The sequence below is a fragment of the Pseudorasbora parva genome, chromosome 12 (assembly GCF_024679245.1).
Source record: "Pseudorasbora parva isolate DD20220531a chromosome 12, ASM2467924v1, whole genome shotgun sequence".
NCBI classification, from domain to species: domain Eukaryota; kingdom Metazoa; phylum Chordata; class Actinopteri; order Cypriniformes; family Gobionidae; genus Pseudorasbora; species Pseudorasbora parva.
In genome coordinates this window covers 9672917-9694423 of record NC_090183.1, presented here as the reverse complement: position 1 = coordinate 9694423, position 21507 = coordinate 9672917, and the positions used below count along the sequence as shown (strand labels likewise).

Genomic DNA, 21507 nt, shown 5'->3' with positions numbered 1-21507 from the left:
AAATAGCATTCGTTTTTAGAATAGTCATCACAACTATATATATAATATATATATAAAATAACAAATCAAAACTATCTTTTTTTTGTTGACACTTTGTCTGTTCTGGCTCTGCACATTCTGATGATTCTCTGAGCAACTTTATGAGGATGAGCAGTAATTTACTACAACGCAATATCAATGTTTTTGTCTTTTGATGTCGTTTAACCTGAAAATGTACAATTTAAATTACTGTATTATCCAAAGTGATTCACATTGCATTCAATGTGTGCACTTTATCATTTTATTTCCTAGGTCTTATTTTTGACATATTTAATATACATTAGCTCTCCAAGGCTAAATGAATAATAAATAAATGAGTTTTCAATTTTGTTTTAGCAACTCAATGCTTAACCAATAGGCTGCTGCCGCTACATTTCCTCACAAATAATGCGCCAAAGACACCCAGAGAGATTCAGTTAACACTGTGTCCATAACTGCAGGTCATATGCTTTTCCCCGTCACTATGTGATTATGATGCATTGTGTTGAATGACTTTCAAAGCACTTTCGACGTGCCTATTATTAAGACAAGCGAGTGGAAATTAGACACTCTGTTGTTTCATGTAATGATGTCTCTTTGTACACTTAAATCTTTATAATCTTCTTGTAACCATGGATTTACTATGTACTATTTGCAGACAATTTATCAGCCTCGCATCTTTGTAATATAAACTAATAAGCCCAAATTACAGTTGGCAGCAATAAAGCATAACAGCTTAACTGTGCTTCTTAAAAAAGTATATTAAATAATAACTGTATTTACATTCAATGTGATGAGGTCATGTGACAAAATGTGTTATTTTGTACATTTATATTGTACAATGTTGTACATTTACAGTATATGTATTCCACAAACATAGCCATGCCATCTCTTTTTTCATATAAGTGCAATAAACATTGACACTAGTTCATTATTGCATACACAAATGAACAAGAAATCAAACCATGTTTTCATCAACAGGAAGTGATAAGATCCTTTTGTAATTGGAGCGGTCACACCCTGAGAACTAGGAGGCGTCTGTCATGAGTCAGGACCACACCAGAACAATATGCTCTGGAGTAATTAAAGGAACAAATGACTCTTAAAACCGGCTCTGTGTTTAGCCTCCTTTTATTCTCCTGAAAACATCTCAGAACGCATCTTGGAACTGCATGAGTGCTCTCGGTTATCTCTCAAAGAGAAGCTTATTTAGCAGAAAGGAAAAGAAGGTCCTTTGGAGAGAACGGAAGAAAAGAACAATGCGTTAAAAGGAGAAATCCTTTAATTTTCAGCTAGAAGAAGGGCCATTGTATGTCCAGCTTTGGCCTGCCTTCAGTTCTTCATCTCCACAACGCTTTGACAGAACGACCAAAGCTTTTGAATGTGCTGCAGAATGAATCAGTTATTTAACTGTGCAGAAGACATTTAACAACAACAATATTGATAAACTAACTATCTATTTACATTTCCTCAAGAAAATGTATGTGTTGATCTGAGTTGGGAATAATGCAGTTCATAAGTGTGAACTGAATTTGCAAGAACCCACAGGAAATTTCATTTGAATTTAAAAAATGTATGTCAGGAGTTTGTTGAATAGTAATTTAAATAAATTTAATGCATTCATGAGAAAATGTATCATTTGCTCAGCCCATAAGGCCTTTTTTTAAGTTATATTTTTGGCCTTATTATATGCTTTAATGGATAGGACAGTTACAGATCAGACACGAAAGCATGGGTGCAGAGAGAGGAACTTGACTGTCAAAGACCTCGAGCTGAGAATCAAAATTGGGTCACCAGGCACAGCTGTGCTACATATCGGAGAGTTGGCGAGGCTATTAGCTCTGAGGCCTGCAAATCTTTACAAAACTTTCAAGCAAGTTTTTGTGAAGCCAGTATTCAAAATATGTTTTGAAAACCTTGCTCTTCTAGTTAAAATCACTATTACATATACATATCATTGAATTTTTGTTTAATTCATTGTGTTTCTTCCTTATATTCAATTGTGTAACGCATTACAAGTAATCCGAGTGATGTAATCTGATGATTAGTTTTTAAAGTAATGAGTAAAGTAATTAATTACTTTCCATTTAACAACAAAATATCAGTTATTTTTTAAAACAATTAACGCAAGTTACTGTTTTCCCATTTATTGGCGCACAGCTCTCCTGTCCCCATGTTGAGAGAAATTGTGGGGAAGTGCAGAGACGTGTGCACCGTCTGAACATGATGGGGATTGCAGTTTATAATTGTGAGCATTTACACATCTCACTTGACCAGAAAGAGATTCAGTATTCCTCAAAATGAAAAAAAAAAAAACCCAGCGAAATGCAAACACAGAATATTGCTCAATCCTGCAATACTTAAATGTTAAATAATACAAATATACTTTATGTATTTAATCTCACTTTAATGTCCAATGTCTTTGCTGATGACCTCGGAAGATCCAATTGAACTATTGAACTACATTAGCAAAATAACTTTATTTAAAAATCATATTGAGGCCTATTAGTTTCACTTTTTGGTGCGAAAGGGCCTTTTAATTAGCCAAAACTAGGATTTTTTGTTATTAAAAACAAACAAGCAAGCCCAGCCCAGATGAGAAAAAGTAACGCAAAAGTATCGTAACACATTACTTTTCATAAAAGTAATGCAATGAGTTAGCCTGACAAGCCAGACCCACATCAAGATGTTTGGTCTGGAAACTCACCATTGACAGGGCTCAATGCGAGATAAACGGTTTCAAACTCCCTCTGCACGGCGTGCACGCAATTGGATAGCGACACAAACAACCAGAGCTAGTTGAAGGATTAAACTTTTGCCGTATCCGGTCGGCAAACTCAGAACACATCTTCCCTTCTCAAGAATGGCGTCAGTGCCTTTGTTTGTTAGCCTCGTGTATAGAGTCGGTGGGCGGGGCCATAATGACGACGGCCAAGTTGCGTTTGCGTGCTTCTAGTAAACACAGAAACTAGTCTTTCGAATCAGCTTTGACCACGACTCTGGAAGACTTGGAGTTAAGCTTTTCTCTGAGAAAAGAACAAAGAACGACACTGAAGTCATTCTTAAGAAGGGAAGATGTGTTCGGTGTTTTGCCAACCGGATACGGCGAATGTTTACTCTATCAACGAGCTCTGCTTCACCTTCGTTGCTCTGGTTGGTGTAGCGCTATCCTATCGCGTGCAGAAGGAGTTTGAAAGATAACCGTTTATCTCGCTCCTCGGATTGAGCCCTGTCAATAGTGAGTTTCCAGACCAAACATCTTAAAGTGGGTCTGGCTTGTCAGTGCCGTTCTTTATTCTTTTCTCAGAGAAAAGCTCAACTCCAAGTCTTCCAGAGTCACGGTCAAAGCTGACTCGAAAGACTGCCATTCGCCAGTTTCTGTGTTTACTAGAAGCACGCAAGCGCAACTCGGCGGCCATTATGTTAAGCCCCGCCCACCGACTCTATTCACGATGTGATTGGCCCGACCAGAGTTTGGCGTTTACAGCTCAGAAGTGTATTGAGAGTTGCTAGACGTCACTCGCGGGCAGATTAGATTCGCTGCCGCTAGGGTGCGTCTAGATTTTTAGGCTAGCAATGAGTTACTTTTATAGGGAATAACGCAATATTGTAACTTTACTTTTAAAAGTAACTAACACTGCTTATATTTAAATTCATATAGCAATTCTGCATTCTTTCAGGAATGGAATTGAGATTCTCAATTCTGAGTGGTGCACAACTGCCGGCTCCAGGAACCAATCACGAAAACTTAAAGAAGTATAACGTCACCCTACGCATGAAAAAGTCGGATCATTTGAATGAAGTCACCCTTGAAATGTCCAGAACATACAGTGTCCGTCAGCATCGAAGACATGCAAGTATCTACCACAACGTACGGCCACCCAGTGTTTGACGTGCTCTCGGCCCGCCATTACAGGGGTCCCGAGTCTTTTCACCCGCTCCAGCGTCAAGCACACAGCCCTCCCATGACGAACCCAGAATCCAGCTGACATCACAAGCTGTTTTGTTGGCTGTCCTTTGTAAGCCGTAATGAATCCAGTGAATGTGAAAAGAGATAAAAGGACAGCTCCAGTGAGAGTGAAGGATGGTCACACTGTGTGGCTAATGTTCTGAAGGGTTTCACTGTGGAGAATGGTAACAATGGGAGCAAATGGCAGGACAATGACCAGTGTTTTTGTCCACTCAATTTGTCTGAGGTCCTTCAACCTAATCACATTCACTCCGAGTCATTTGAAGGTTTTGTTCGAAACAGAAACTGCTGAGAGTTTGGGCCCGTGAACAAAAGGACAGAAAGGGGAAGAATCCCCATCTATCACCATGACAGCCGGACTTCAAGACAGGGATTTGGGTCCAAAGAAAACACGGGATGAATGGAGAGGATTGGAGAGAAAAGCCAACGTTTATTCTCTCAAAAAGTCATCAGACATGCTCGACCATCATGTGCATGAGAACGGCTTGAGTTGTTGTTGAAGTTCTTTGTTTACGGGACTATGAAACCTTGAAAAAAAGTTTGAGTTTATACAATCGATGACAAACTCTTTTATAATTTGCTTTGTAATTACATAATTCAAGCTCTTAAATATACATAACAACACTTTTTATTTGTGAGAGAAAATAAACTAGTTTTCTGATACTGGCACTTCAACAAACATGAGGTACAAAAGGAACACAAAAGCATGGAATATTTTAATATAGAGAATTAAGTAGAAACAAAACAATGTGTTAAGTAAAGATGTCAAAGATAATTATCCCTGATAGGTAAAATACTAGAAGGGCAGTCAAGTGTTAAAAACAGATAAATAAATATATAAAAATGAAAAGTTACAAAAATATGATACAGTGCATAACATAAAGGGGTCATGTTCCCACACTGTAAAAAAAAATATTTAGAAAGAAAAGTGACCTGGTTGCCTTAAAATTTTGAGTTCATTGAAAATAAAATTTAGTTAATAAAATTTTTTGAGATTCGACAACCTTTATTAAAATATTATTAAACGATTTTGTAAGCATATTGGGTAATTATGTGTTTTATTTGTGATGACGCAGCTAAATTGTGCTATTTTCATGATCATTTCATGATTATCAAATTTTTTATGTGGTTCAGATACAATAATATTTTGAGTTTCTATTTATTAAACAAATTTCCTTCATTGTGATCTAATACAGGCATACATATTTTCCAAAATAAATCTAACTTGCCATTATTGATAAATCACAGTCTTTATATTCTGTATGTTTGTCTTTTTTAATAGAAAATATTTGGAATAATCAAAAAATAATCTTTTTTAAAATCTAATTTTTAAGTTATGTTTAATACAAATACAATAGAAGTCTGGGTGCAACACATTCTGCAGGGTTTCATTTTTTAAAACACTAATTCTTATGTAAAATAATGCAAGTATTTTCTCCTATTTGATTGGTTTTAGAGTAAAATTACGCATTACTGACATCATTTCTGTGTTTTATAATCTGTTCATGAAAAAGTTTAGCTGCCTGGCGAAAACACAATTCCCTGCATATGCTGTACAATTCTTTACTGTCAACGTATTGTACTTTAACATTTACACCGGTGCAATGCCTTACCCCACTGACGTCTACTGCAATTTCGTCTTGTTTTTACAATCTTGAGGGATGAGTCAAAACTATTTTCAGTGGTAAACAACAGAAAATCACAGATGCTGTCAGTAAAACTTAATTTGGTTTGAACTGGGGAAATCATTTAAGCGTGTCGAGTGCAATCAGTTATCAATCTAAATTGTCACCGCAGACTGCAGCGTTCCAAAGGAGAAGCGAACAGCTGCTTTCCATGTCACACTGATTTCTAAAGGCACGGTCACCTTCATCAAGGCATTGTGCAGCTTTGCAACTGATATTAAGACCGTAAAGACACAGAATGGAGGTGGTAGCATAACAAATGCTTCTCTCCCTGCTCCTTTCAGCAATTTGCTCCAGAAAAGCAATTTCTGTCAGAAAGTGTTTTGTTTAGAAGAATTAACTTTAGTTCTTTTGTTCTGTTCATAAGGAAATGGCACATATAAAACAGCATGATAAACTACTGAAAGTACTGGGAAACTTAAACCACACCTACAATGTCTTTATGTCTTCACATTAGAATAGCCTACAAAATAAATCAAGTAGTGTCTGCAAAAACAAACTTTGAGCCAATTGTCCAGTTATTTAAATTCGCCATGAAACGGAAGTTGCAATAGTCTTTTTTTCCCTTGTGTGATGTACACTATATTGCCAAAAGTTTAGGACGTCAGACTTTACATGCACATGAACTCTAATGACATCCCATTCTTAATCCGTAGGGTTTCATATGGAGTTGGTCCCCCCTTTACAGCTTTAACAGTTTCTAGTAAGGCTTTCAACAAGGTTTAGGAGTGTGTTTATGGGAATTTTTGACCATTCTTTTAGGAGCACATTTGTGAGGTCAGGCACTGCTGGACGAGAAGGCCTGACATAGCAGTCATCCCAAAGTTGTTCTATCAGGTTGGGAGTATTAAATTGTCCAAAATGTCTTGGTATGCTGAAGCATTAAGAGTTCCTTTCACTGGAACTAAGAGGCCCAACCCCTGAGAAACAACTCCACAGAGAAGTGTGATTGGTCACTTGTCCAGTCCAGTGGCAGCGTGCTTTACACCACTGCATCCAATACCCATTCCATGAAGCTCTCTACACACTGAGCTAATCTGGAGGCCACATCAAGTTTAGAGTTCTGTAGCTGTTGACTCTGCACAAAGTTGGCGACTTCTGCACACTGTGTGCCACAGCATGCGCTGACCCCTCGTTGTGATTTTACATGGCCTTGGCCTATCACTTTGTGGCTGAGTTGCTTTTGTTCTCAATTGCTTTCACATTTGTTATAACACCACTAACAGTTGACTGTGGAATATTTAGTAGTGAGGAAATTTCACGAATGGACTTCTTGCACAGATGGCAACCTATCACGGTACCACGCTTGAATTCACTAAGCTCCTGAGAGTGACCTATTCTTTCACAAATGTTCATTTTATACACCTGTGGGCATAGAAGTGATTTAACACCCGAATTCAGTGATTTGGAGGGCTGTCCCAATACTTTTGGCAGTTTAGTGCATCTATGTGGTGTTTTTAATATGCTTTAAGACGTGCAAATTCATAAGTCAACTCTATTGCTGACCATTTTCTCCATTAAACGGCATTGGAAAAAAAAGAAAAGGAAAAAAAGACTTGAAACGCGGAAAAAATGAAAATTGTTCATCCAGAAATTAAAAATTATGTCATCATTTAATCACCCTCTTGTTGTTACAAACAGGCATGACTTTTTTCCAATGAACCAAAAGAGCCAACAAGGTTCAAGATCCAAACGTTCTTCATACATGTCACACGTTTGGCGAGTAAATGATGGAGGAACTTTCATTCCTTTGAACCATGAACATGTTTGACAACTATAAAGTGTGCAAATTTTTGTCTTCATTTTAAACAATACATATTTTAAAGTGTTTGTGTGTTCTTTCTATAGCTATAGATGTCCTGTTAGCGGGACACTTTGTGGCTTGTTTATTGCCCTTCTTTCCATATCACATATTTAAGTAATTATCATAAATTAGGTATCATTCAAAAGCGTGAAAAGAAAATTCATCCTGTGAAAATCGCATGTAAAATAATCTAATAATCTTAAGGTATTGCAAATATGCAATATTGCAAATAGATTCAATAAACAGAATTAAATTAACTCTGGCCTACTTAACAACATGTTTAAGAGAGAGCGTGTGTGCCCGAGTGAGTGTGTTCAGCTTTGCCATGAGATCATCGCTGTAAGGGAAGCATACCACATATCTTCTATAATAATGGATCTGGCTATCCTTTCATATCTTCTCTCAATTTTTGTGCATTACCAGAGTGTATTGAAAGTGCTGTTTCAATGGAAAGGTAAAGGCAAGCATTCCTTCTTGTGCACACCTTTGAACCGAACACAATAGGATCGTCTACTGCAAAGATCTCACACTTTTGTTTGTCCATCCAGGAGGAGAAAGGCCTACAGTATCGCTTACTCTCCAGAGATGATGGTTACGATTACAGACAAAGCCACAAATGTCGAGGACAAGAGGCTGTGATTCGATGCCTGCTTGCCTAACACATTGCCTCTTGTTCTCAGTCAATCCAGGATTTTGCCTTCAGGTTAATTCCTTTATGCACTAACATAACTTCGTCTCAAAACACCATGAGACATGGATGACAGACTGTAAACAAATACCTGCTGTCACCTCCGGCACCAAATCTTAAAGCCATTATGGGGCGGGATGTAAAGTGACAACGTTTTTTTTCTTCTCCGGGTTATTGGAATACAGGGGGTTTCCCAGCTGTAATCAACCCATATGGAAATGAGAGTTAGGATAACACTATGCACTATGATAATAATGATTAGGGTTATCATTCTATTTGTGATTAATAAATGTTTTTGGAAACATTTAAGGTCCAATTCTCACTATTAACTAGTTGCTTATTAGCATACTAGGATATTGGATGTTTATTAGTACTTGTAGAACACATATTAATGCCTTATTCTGCATGACCTTATTCTACATCCCTTAAAGCAGGGGTGAAATGCTGTTTCATGCATACTGAGCTTTTTACACTGTTAAAGACTTGGATTCCCATCCTAAACGTAGACAAAGTTTCAAAAACTAATGTTGGACGTTTGACGGAGTATTTCTGTGTCAAAAATATGCCTTCCGGTTTCTCACAAGTTTCGGAGAGTTTTTTTCGAGTATGGGTCCGCTTGACGCCGATAGAGCGGAAGGTCCTTGTATGGGCCGTACGGGCTCTTCTCCCGGTAGGGTGCGCGCGTGCGCGACTAGAGTGAGAGAGGAAATGCACGCCCATAAACACTCTCTCAGCTGCAGATCCAGTCGTCCGTAAACACTTTTGTCGTTATAGTCCGTGCCGCGCTCCACTTTATTCCTATGGGTGACATCAACGCTTCAGCACAGCATTCCGGGAAGGCAGCGCTGCATTTGAACCAATTTGAACGCAGAAATGACGGGAAGCAAGCTTCACAACATTGCTTCAGTCGCGTCGCAAAGTAGATCTCCACCGTCACTGCTGTCACAGGACTTCACCAAATCATACCAAACAAGTGTGTTTTTGACGGAGAGGTCCCAGCGATAAAGGTTCACGGTCGGTAAGTAAAACTGCTTCAAATGTCTGTGCTGTTGGCTATCGTCGCGTGAGTAAACATCAGTAAACGACACGACCGCGTGCTTCGTCATTCAAATGCGGTAACGGACTCCATTGTTGTTCTATGTATAACATTACACTGGTCTGACGTGCAAAACCGTTTTGCTTGCTACTGCTAAGGTTTAGTCGCATACAATTGTCCATAAACCGAATCATGTCCTCATAAACTGCGAGTAAAGACACACAAATGTTGACAGGCCACTAAATACAGTACATACCACAGAGACGGACGTCCTGCTGTTGCCGTTTCTCCTGTTCAGTTTATTACAGCCTCCGGATCTGATTCTGGATCATATCTGTATTAGCTGAATCGGATCGATAGCCATGAGTTTCTCTACGCTTGAGGATGTTACCGCTTTGTGTGCGATCGTCATTCTTTAGCTCTGCCCACACGATACGCCTCCAGGCGCTCGTTTTTTTGCGGAAAGACTCGGTACAGCCCATATTTCTTTTATAAATATAATAAAACTAAAGACTTTTCGGAGATATGAAGGATGCAGTACTACTCTATAGGTACTCAAGATTGACATGAGATTGACTGAAACGGAGTGTTTCACCCCCCCTTTAATCCTACCCAATATCTAAATTAACTAACTTAATAAGCAGTAATTAGGAGTTTATTGAGGCAAAGGTTATAGCTAATATAGTGATAACTGGACATAAATGTACGAACCCCCTGCAGTTCCTTCCTAAACCCTAGTTAGTGAAAATCTTTATTTTTCACTAACTATTATATTAGCTAAAATGTGTAATGTAAAAGATTACATAACTACCCACAATTTTTATAATGTTATTTGTATTCAGCAATGGACTACAATGTGCTAGTAATCTACCCAGCACTGTCCCTGGACCTGTACATAAATTCCTTAAAAAGCCATTTTCATACTACCAGTGCAATTCAAGCTTCATGTTTTGGCTGGTTAGCATGACCCTTGTTAGCTCCTGCTGCTAACGATAATAATAATAAAAAACGAGTGGTGCAGGTATGACGTCACTTTGTAGAGCAACTGGCTGTTAGCTTCACACTAGTTCCAAAACCCAACAGGATTTTTGATCAGCCTATCGGAAAAACAACATTTTATGTTACTTAGTTACACGTTTTGTCCAACAAGATAATTTTCACAGATGAGCACAACTTGTATTATTTTTGAAGCCTAAATGCAGCTGCCGGAAGTAAAAAGCTAAATGTAGGCTGTAAATGAACCACGTCCCACACCACAATTTCAAGGTCACATCACTAAGCTTCCGACAACTCTTTCAGTTTTTATCTAAAAACATTTTCCCCAGTTTGATTTAGACTAGTTTATAAGAGCACAATTATGAGCATAATGAGGCTGTAAAAGCGTTTTCATAATGAAGCGTTTTCATAATGAGGCTGTAAAAGAGTTTTCCTGTTCGGTATTTAATCTCCTCGATTACCTCTGAAGTCTCATTTAGCCACTTTTTAGCAACTGTGAAACAGCTTTTTAAAAAATATGTAATAGTGGGGTAATACTAAGGTATTTTATGTCATAGAAGGAAAAAAAACCCAAAAGTGTTCACCAGACCTTATTTCAGCCATAACCAAATCGCATTATTAAAAAAAACAGTGCTAAAAAAGTGCTAAAATGCTAACTCGATTCCGGGTTTTGGCCTATAAAGTGATGTCATACCTGCACCTCTCTGGCGGAACTAGTCCTGCATTCTAAAGTAAATGAGCCAATCACTGATTGAAAAATTCATTACATCACTGCAGCTGCAGTTAGAAGCTCCGGATCCCATAGAAACTTGTGTTAAGGACAGTACATGCGCCTTTGCTCGTAAATCCTGAAAAAATATGGTTTTGTTAACGCTATTTGATCATAAGAAACAACATTTATGGGACAGTTCAGGTTAGATTTATTTGCTGATGAGTTTGGCAAGCAGTTTGAGATTCCAGGATTCCCCCATTCAAATAGATATAGATAGGACTTGGTCTTCAACAGCTTAGATACGGTGCGTCTTCCCTTCTTCTGCTTGTAAACAAACTTCCTCGCTTCTGGGTCACGTGTCCGAACGGCGGACTGCGTCATATTCTCGCGCATGTGTCGTGGTGCTTCGTGAGTTCATGTCCGAGGCATACGCGGAAGACAATAACTTGGTGGATAAAATAGTTATTTCGTTTTTTTTTTTGCGCACATAAACTATTCTCGTCACTTAGTAACATAACTGTACAGCCACTGCCGTGAGATGGACTTTGTAACAACGTTTTTAGTGCCTCTATGATTCGAGTGAGTAAAAAATGTACTGAATGTCAATGAAGGCCTATCTGAAGCCTTTCTCAGCCATCAGCTTTCAACTAAAATATCTTCTTTTGTGTTCCGAAGATGAACGGAGGTCTTACAGGTGAGTAATTAATGAGATCATTTTCATTTTTGGGTGAACTAACCCTTTAATTTAAATTTTTTGATGCGATTATGTTGCAGGATGTAAAGTGACAAAAAAAAAAAATCTTCCCCGGGTTATTGGAATACAGGGGGTTTCCCAGCTACATACATACATTTTCTCATATGACACATGGGGGGGCGGCACGAGCTGTTAAAAAAAAAAAAATCCTCTGCCGCGAAGTAGTTTTCTTTTATCTATAATTTCACTGTAAGGGGAAGTTGAAAATTGGTGCCCTATTAACTTTTGTTTGGTTTGGTTTCAATCCGCCCTAGTATATTTGTTTTTCTTATTACAATCAAATGCGTTCATCAGTGATTTTATATCAAGGGCAGGGACATGTTTGTGTGTCTTTTATTTTGTTCTTTCTCTAGAATGAATAGAGAGTCTCCACAACGGGACTGAAGCCCGCATCTGTGCACGAGCCGCTGCCACTGACAACAGCGACAACAAGCTCTCAGCATGATTTTAAAAGCAACACATTTTATCGCCAGATCACCTTTTATTTTACACAAATGACCGAAAATAATACTCTACTAGTTAACTAGAGATGTTTAATTTGTATAGATATATCTGTACCAAAAAAGTCACTTTTTCAATGATGTACGACTTGCATAGATGGGAATATCCGATCTGTCCACTTACATGGCAGGCGCAAAAATGCGTATCCAATTCATATCGGATTTATTAATTTCCACATATGAGTGAGGCCCGAAACCGATCTGAGAATATCGGAATAATATCGGAATCCATGCACTTTCTTCCTGCTTACACGTTCACATGTCATATCTGATCTGTAGCTACCACATGAGAGGGACAAAAAAGAAAAAAGGAATTTGGTCACGTAACTTTGCAGTGTAAATGCGGCCTTATAGAGTGTGATGACAGTGTAATGTGTAATGAAGGATTTGTGCTATTTAAAATATTTATTCTATATTTTATTTGTAGCCTATATTATTTTAAAATATTTTATATTATGGTTGCTTTCTGCTTGTTAATTTTTTTTACATATCTGATTGTATACATGCCTAGGCTATTTTTGGCACATTTATTTGTAGTGTATATTTAAATTCTGATAACTGATACTGTCATATTTTGTGCAGAATTGTGTTCATTGTCTTTTGTCAATGTTGGAGGTGGAGATCGTGTACCTTAAAAGTGTGTTTCCTTTTGTAATTGCACTAGTTAAATAACTGGATTTTCTCAAGTGTGTTTTTAAAATGTTCTAATGAATGATTTGTGCAATTGAGAAATATAATTTTCTTTGTCAATTATGTTGTTATAGTAAAATATAACTGTGTGTAGAATTATAAAAGGGGGTCTCGGCCATGGGGGAAATTCTATGTAGAACCGCCACTAGCTAGTGGGCCGTACTGCGGTTCATGTAAGCCTGTAAGAGAAAAGAGAGACAGAGCACGGTTAGTGTGACGTGTATGCAGTGCTGGGTTAGTAACTGAGTACATGTAATCTGGATTACATAATCAGATTACAAAAAATAAGTACCTGTAATTGTAGCCCGATTATCATCCAGTTACATATTTATTGATTACATATTCATTGATTCTACCCAAATATAATTTTTTATTTAATTTTCCTGTCTAAAAAGAGCTTATCACTTATATTTGTTGGTAAAATCTTCTGGATTTGTGGAATTGCACACTCAGGGTACAGAGAGGCAACAGCTCTTGACCACTGAATTTACAGAAATCATTTCACTTTTAAGGAGTGTTTTCTCTATTGCATATCTAATCATCAAATCCTGATGAAAATATTATATATCACTTAGTGTGTCTTTGGAAGGCTCTTGTCTTTCAAACACTTCACCTAAAAATGAAATTTGCCCAATGATTTACTCACCCTCAAATCACTTATGTGTATATGACATTCTTCTTTCAGACAAATACAATCAGAGTTATATATTTAAAAAAATCCTCTTCCAAGCATTATAATGGTAGCCTAGAAATCTAGACGCACACCAGCGACAGCAAATCTAATCTGCCGCGAGTGTCGTCTAGCAACTCTCAATATCTTCTCTGAGCTATAAAAGCCAAACTCTGGTCAGGCCAATCACATAGAGTAGGTGGGCGGGGCTTAACATAATGACGGCAGAGTTTTGCTTGCGTGCTTCTAGTAAACACAGAGGCTGGCGAACGGCGGTCTTTCGAATCAGCTTTGACCACGACTCTGGAAGACTTGGAGTTGAGCTTTTCTCTGAGAAAAGAAAGAACGGCACTGAGGTCATTCTTAAGAAGGGAAGATGTGCTCTGAGTTTTGCCAACCGGATACGGTGAAAGTTTAATCTGTCAACTAGCCATGCTTCACCTTCGTTGCTCTGGTTGGTGTAGCGCTATCCTATCGCGTGCAGAGGGAGTTTGAAAGACAACCGTTTATCCCGCCTCTCGGATTGAGCTGTCAATGGTGAGTTTCCAGACCAAACATCTTGATGTGGGTCTAGCTTGTCAGGCTATTATAATGGCACTAAATGGCATCCCAAAATTTGAAGCTCCAGTTACATTGTTTTCTGTAAATCGAATGCAGAAGCTACATATTTTAATTAATAAAGTTTTAAAAATTGATATGTTTCTTGTACAAACGCATTGATTTGCTTCAGAAGGCCATACACACCTATGGCTTGAGGGTGAGAAAATTATGGATCATTTTCACTTTTGGGCAAACTATTTCTTTAAAATGCACAAATTCATGGCATATATCCTGCATAAGTTATTCCCAAACAATTTCCCTTAATATTGCAGAATATACTTTTTTTCTTTTTAAGTTTTTATATCATTATGGTATTAAATAAAAATTGCCCTAAATATGATAAATGAGTTTGGTCAAAAGTAATCTAAAAATAATAAAAAGTACAAAAAGTAGTCGGAATACATTACCTAAATTGTGCAAATTACCAGGTTATTTAACTAACTACAATTTTCATTATGTAATTTGCAAACGCACTACAATTTGTAAGTAATCTACCCTGCACTATATGACCCTTTAATGAGACCTGGAACGGGATGAAAGGCGTCACTCTTTTCCCAAACCTTCCCTGACAATGCTTTTCTAAACATAGGGGACGGAACACAGGAGGCTGAATGGAAGTAAAAATCCCCCCTTATTTAATATCATTATTATGCAGTAATCAAAACCTCTCATTGTATTTAAAAGCACCCATGGCTAACAATGAGCGTAAAGACAAAAAGAAGAAAAAGCACCTGGTGTTCGGACCCACACCCCCTGCAGATACACAGAGAAAAGTCCCAACAACACAAAGCATGGCCGACAAACAGTTGGCCACACTATCAGATATACTCTCAATTGAGCCGGTATTCAGAGCGCACAAAGGCAGAGTGGTCTAATATCAGGTAGATTTGTGCTTGAAAGCCCCGGCGGTCAGCTCCAGAGGGGCCGGCGCGGAGAATGAGCTCACCGGTTGAAGGAGGTGGAGAGGAACCCGATCCGGAGGGAGAACAACATGGCGCTGAGGAGGGGAAACTAATACTGACTGACAGCACAAAGGCCTGGGCTCTTTGAAACACTGCGTATTGTGGCTTTCTGGCACAGGTACATGTGGCACATATTTGGCGATCGGACAGGGCGACATGGGCGGGAGGCTTCACATCGGTATTAAACTGACACAGGGGGTCACCGCGCTCCTGTGGACATCCGGTGATCTGCTTACCTGTTTGGCCGTCTGCAGCAGCGAGGCTGCCTCTGCCTTTCCTGTCTGCTGCACCATATTGTACAAGATCCCGTTCTGGTTCTGTAGGAGAACGTGGGGAGCGTCGTACTCGTGGATCTGACCTGCATCCAGAACCTGCAAGAAAAATGAACATTTATTTTTTATGCCTCCCTTTTAGGATTGAGAAGTGGTACTTTTCTATAAGGGGTTCCAATGCAAAACTAAATCCTGGAACCAAATGATTTGTGACATTAGGATAATATCTGTAGTCTGATTCATTAATAAATGACTTATGATCTGGTTCTTTTTACTGAATCAAACAAACAATCAGTCTGTTAAATTCATGAGTTACTGCTTTGAATTAGTCTTGACTTTCATAATGTCCAACTCAAAATGAAAATGCTATTTTAAAATGTGCATGTAATGCTTGCAAGACATATAACTAGTTACTGAGTGGCTGTTATTTATTACTGAGTGGCTGTTTAATATGCAGCATACATAAGAATTAATATAAAAGTACTTAAAGGGATAAAAAAAACCAAAATTAAAATTAAACCATGATTTACTCACCCTCAAGTCATCCGAGGTGTATATGACATATATCTTTCAGATTAATCAAATCTGAGTTATATTAAAAATGTTCTGGCTCTTTAAAGCTTTATAATGGCAGTGAATGGTTGTTGTTTTTGAAGTCCATAAAAGTGCATCTATCCATCATATAACTGCTCCAGGCGGCTCTGGGGGTTAATAAAGGACTTCTGAAGCAAAGTGGTGCGTTTGTGTAAGAAAAATATAAAACATTTATAGACTAAAATAACTGCCATCCGACGGTCAGTGGTGCGCAGGTCGACTTGCGCTAAAAGAGTAACCCCTGACGCTACTATTTGTTTCGCTCTATCATCTGCGCTTCTGCGTTCGTCAATAAGCATGTGTCAAGGGTTCAAGGGTTACTCTTTTAGCACAAGTCAACTCGTGTAGATACATTTCCCTTTCAGAAAAAAAGATTATACATTTTCAAGTTGCAAAGTTTCATCAATAGGCATTAATGTTTATCAACAAAATTTAGCACCAAAAAGACAAAAGGGTGCACAACTTCATTTTTTGTATTATGATATCTAAAAAAATATAAAGAAATAAAATAAATGATGTGTATTTTTATAGTCTAGGCTCATGTGCAATGCTATGGTTTCTGTACTAAAACAATGTATTTTTTTATGAATGTGTTCCAGGTCATAACGGATCTGCATGCATTATGATAAGGAGCACTCCATCTCTGCACTCACCAGGATGCGGTCACTGTCTATGATAGTGTTGAGTCTGTGTGCGATGGTGAGGACGGTGCATTCCCTGAACTTTTCCCGGATGGTTTTCTGGATCAGCTCGTCTGTCCTGCAGAGCACAAAACATACAGGGCTAGTCATATAATTAGAATATCATCAAAAAGTTGATTTATTTCACTAACTCTATTCAAAAAGTGAAAATTTTATATTATATTCATTCATTTCACACAGACTAATATATTTCAAATATTTATTTATTTTCATTTTGATGATTATAATTTACAACTAAGGAAAGTTCAAATTCATTATCAAAGAAAATTTGAATATTGTGAAAAGGTTCAATATTAAAGACACCTGGTGCCACATTCTGATCAGCTAATTTACTCAAAACACCTGCAAATGCCTTTAAATGGTCTCTTAGTCTAGTTCTGTAGGCTACACTATCATGGAGAAGACTACTGACTTGACAGTTGTCCAAAAGACAACCATTGACACCTTGCACAAGGAGGGCAAGACACAAAAGGTAATTGCAAAAGAGGCTCTGTGTCAAGGGGACATCAATAGAGAGGTGAAGGGAAGGAAAAGATATTGTAGAAAAAAGTGTACAAGCAATAGGGATAAACGCACCCTGGAGAGGATTGTGAAACAAAACCCATTCCAAAACGTTCACAAAGAGTGGACTGCAGCTGGAGTCAGTGCTTCAATAACCACTACGCACAGATATATGCAAGACATTAGGGCTGGGGCAAAAACGATAACGATAATTATCACAAAATAATTTTCCTTGATAAAACGATAACAGTTCGATAAATTCTCGATATAATGCTTATGCGGTATGCATAATGCTGCGCGTGCGTTTTGCAGACCGGGCTTCTGGGTGCCGCACACGGTGTTGTTTACAGTCACAGTGGCTGACAGGCATGGAGGATCGGAGTAAAGTGGAACGAGAAAAATTAGATAGTTCAGTGCTCACGACCAGCTTGGAGGACACAGATATCGTTGACGAGAAAGTTCGCTCAACTTCAGTGGTTTGGAGATATTTTGGCTATCTATAAAACAGAGCGACGTGCACTGCTTATCATAGGTTCACCACAAGGAATATAATTATCAAACTGTCTTTCTTCTTCGAAGTTTTCCATATAACATTGAGCTCAACACAGCGGTAAATCTTACAGCCTATGCATGAATATCCGTTCACGTATAGGCTTATCACCTTGTTAGTTGTAGTGGGTGACTTACAAGCCAATGTTACCAAACTATAATTATAACTAAAACATCGGACTTGTGGAAAAATACATCAGTATCATAATTGTTTGTCTTTGATGATGTATTAATGACTCAGCATCGCCTGTATCAAAAGAGAAATAATTTCATCCAATGTTTAAAGTGAATAAAATTGACTTGACAGCCCTTACTGGAGTTCCACAACTGAACGTTGTATTCTCTCTCCTGGCCAGCCCACTGGCAGTGAGGTGTGTGTGTGTCGGTGAGATGCATGGTGGCGCATTCACCACAGACTGATCGACTCCATGATACGGCGCTTTGCTGCAGTAATTCAGGCAAAAGGAGCCCCAACTAAGTGTTGAGTGCTGTACATGCTCATACTTTTTTTCATGTTACTTTTGAGTTGGCCAAGATTTCTAAGAATCCTTTCTTTGTATTGGTCTTAAGTAATATTCTAATTTTCTGAGATACTGAATTTGGGATTTTCCTTAGTTGTCAGTTATAATCATCAAAATTAAAAGAAAAACATTTGAAATATATCAGTCTGTGTGTAATGAATGAATATAATATACAAGTTTCCCTTTTTTGAACGGAATTAGTGAAAAAAATCAACTTTATTCTAATTATTTGACCAGCAACTGTGCATTTAAAGCTATAGCTCTCAGAGCCAGGTCAAAGGTAATCAGATAAGGACTCACCGAGGGTCCACATTTGCAGTTGCCTCATCAATGATGAGAATACGGTTCCTCCTCAGAATGGCTCTAGCTAGACAGACGAGTTGCCGCTGGCCCATGCTGAAGTTTGATCCTGACTCAGCCAGTTCTGTCTCGAGCTTACTGGGCAACTCCTCCACAGCAGCCTTCAGCTGGACCTTTGAGCAGACAGCATATGCCATAAGTCAGAGATCAATTATTAACTGTGTTACATACATGTTACATGCATAACCTGTCTGCTGAGTTCTTTGTGTTTTGAGTCCCCCCCCCATTGTTACCACTGTGCAGAGTGAATGGTGGTGTAATGGTGCGGGGGATGTTTTCTTGGTACACTTTAGCCCCTTAGTGCCAATTGGGCATTGTTTAAATGCCACAGCCTTGTTTCTGACCATGTCCATCCCTTTATGACCACCATCCTCTGATGGCTACAGGATAACGCACCATGCCACAAAGCGCGAATCATTTCATATTGGTTTCTTGAACATGACAGTGAGTTCACGGTACTAAAATGGCCCCCACAGTCAACATCTTTGGGATGTGGTGGAACGGGAGCTTTGTGCCCTGGATGTGCATACCACAAATCTCCATCAACTGCAAGATGCTATCCTATCAATATGGGCCAACATTTCTAAAGAATGCTTTCAGCACCTTGTTGAATCAATGCCACGTAGAATTAAGGCAGTTCTGAAGGTGAAAGAGGGTCAAACACAGTATTAGTATGGTGTTCCTAATAATCCTTTGGGCGAGTGTATAATCGTAATGTAAGTCTACTGGAGAAAAGGACACACTCCAAAAATTAGAATTTTATCATAATTTACTATATAATAAATATAATAAAGCAGACAGAGCAACCATTGACAAACCATAGTAGGGGAAAAAATACTATGGTAGTCAATGTTTGCTCTGTCTTCTTTATTACAAACATTCTTAAAAATATCTTCTTTTGTGTTCAGCAGAACAAAGAAACAGGTTTGGAACAAGATGAGGGCGAGTAAATGATTTTTAGGTGAACTATCCCTTTAATCAATGCTGGATGGCTTGTGTTGCTAAATGACATGCAAAAAAATGTAAACATTGTATAACGGAGAAAATGCTGTATTAGTGTAAAATAATTTGTTTTCTGTCTATAAATGTATCCAAACAGTTCTTCCATTGTCTAATAAAACAATAGGTACAAAAGGGTAAAGGGTAATGTGGGTATGATGTAAATTATGGTGACGCACGGACACGATCTGTGTCCTGGTTAAAATGACTTATTTCTCTGATTTTAAACATTCTTGGAAACATTTAGGATGATGCAAGTACACAAGTCAATAAAATATATAACATTGTTCTAGTGGTGTCACCCCTCAGATGTCAAGTTAATATTTTAATCATTTAACAGAACATGTTAAAGGTTCTCTATTGTCGGTTTATGGTGATATGAAAGGCAGGTAATACAACTAAAAAAACTAAAATATATAAATCTAAAATATATTAACCATGATACCCATCATGAACCCAGAGACATCCACTCGAAAACTGATCACATGCGGTCACGTGTAAAAATGAAAAACTTCTCCCATATAAACCTAACTGTGCAAGCGCTGCAGGGATGACACATTTTTATAGGCCAACCCGAACGTTAGCATCACTGGTTCTCTCATCAAAAAAACAGAAGGATTTTTCTATTGGGTTCTAATTAAGCGCAGAAAATAAGTTCTGTGACCAACAAAAGTTAATGATTCTTACATGTTTTGTTTAAAATGTAGGCTATAGACGAACTACACCACGACAACTTGACTTTAAATGTCACCACCATTAAGCTTCGGACAACTCTTTAAGTCTTTGTTTAAAAAATAGTTTCCCTAAAAAAGTTTAAGTTAGAATAGTTTGCAAGTGTTATTAAAGACACAATCAGGCTGTAAAAGTGAACTAGTGTGTTTATGAGTTTTTCTGTTTGATCCAATGTGATGATGTTTAATGTTCATGACAACCTCTGCAGTCCCATTTATCCACAAAAACTCATAAAAAAAACAACTGACTTCAGAGCAATGGAACCAGAAGTGCTAAAACTTTTTTTTTTTGCCTACATAAATGCGTCATCCCTACAGCTCTCCATTACAGCGAGTGTGTGCATGTTCACCTCTTCCAGAGCGTTCCACAAGTCAAGGTCCGAGTGCTGGTTGAAGGGGTCTAGGTTGTACCTCATGGTTCCTGTGAACAGTACAGGATCCTGCGGGATGATTGACATCTTCTGGCGGAGGTCGTGTAGGCCGATCTCTGAGGTCAATACTCCGTCTACGAAGATTTTACCCTCTGGCTCCATCAGACGGAACAGTGCTGAAATCAGAGAACTTTTCCCTGCACCAGTCCGTCCAACGATTCCAACCTGATCGATACAGAGCAGAAAACATCAGTGCAAATGTCCTGACAGACTCTCATGATGAACTGAAGCTGGTGCTGGACCCACCTTCTCTCTGGGTCTGAACATGGCTGAGATGTTTTTGAGGATGACGGGTCCATCAGAAGTGTAAGAGAAGTTGACCTTGTCGAAGGTAATCAGGCCCTGTTTGGGCCAGTCGGGAGGGGGCCGTTTTTGGGTTTCCCATGGTGCTTCACTTTCTAGTTCTGTATACTCTAATATTCTCTCCACTGATGTCATCTAGAGGGGCACATCATTCAGAAAGCAAATCAATCCATGTAAATATGCGCGCACACACACACACACACGCACGCACACACACGCACACACACCCCTCAACCTTTTTGACTTCAAGGCCCCTCATTGTCCACAACTATATGTGAACCACCCCCACCCCACTTCACATTTTCTACCATCAGATTTTCTACCATTCTTTTCAGGTCAGAAATACCATATTTGAGAGTTTCTTAAAAGTCAAAATAATTATGTTGCACCGGAACAGTAGTTGTTTTAAACAAATTAATTCACCAAGGATGCATTACAGTAATAAAGAGTAGCAGTAAAT

General features: G+C 38.4%; 1 protein-coding gene across 2 annotated transcripts in view; it reads right to left on the bottom strand.

The window, feature by feature from the left end:
• Positions 1-12506: 12506 nt before the first annotated feature.
• LOC137093936 (ATP-binding cassette sub-family C member 4-like) overlaps positions 12507-21507 on the bottom strand; it is a 50776-nt gene continuing 41775 nt past the window's right edge. Inside the window, exons 23-28 of one of the 2 annotated variants that reach the window (XM_067458993.1) lie at positions 20991-21182; positions 20664-20909; positions 18524-18696; positions 16605-16710; positions 15322-15456; positions 12507-13032 (exon numbers count right to left, since the gene is read on the bottom strand). In XM_067458993.1, the coding sequence (XP_067315094.1) occupies positions 13003-13032; positions 15322-15456; positions 16605-16710; positions 18524-18696; positions 20664-20909; positions 20991-21182 (882 nt within the window). In that variant the 3' untranslated portion in view covers positions 12507-13002. The remainder of the gene's footprint in view (positions 13033-15321; positions 15457-16604; positions 16711-18523; positions 18697-20663; positions 20910-20990; positions 21183-21507) is intronic. The other variant, XM_067458994.1, reaches the window with a different exon arrangement.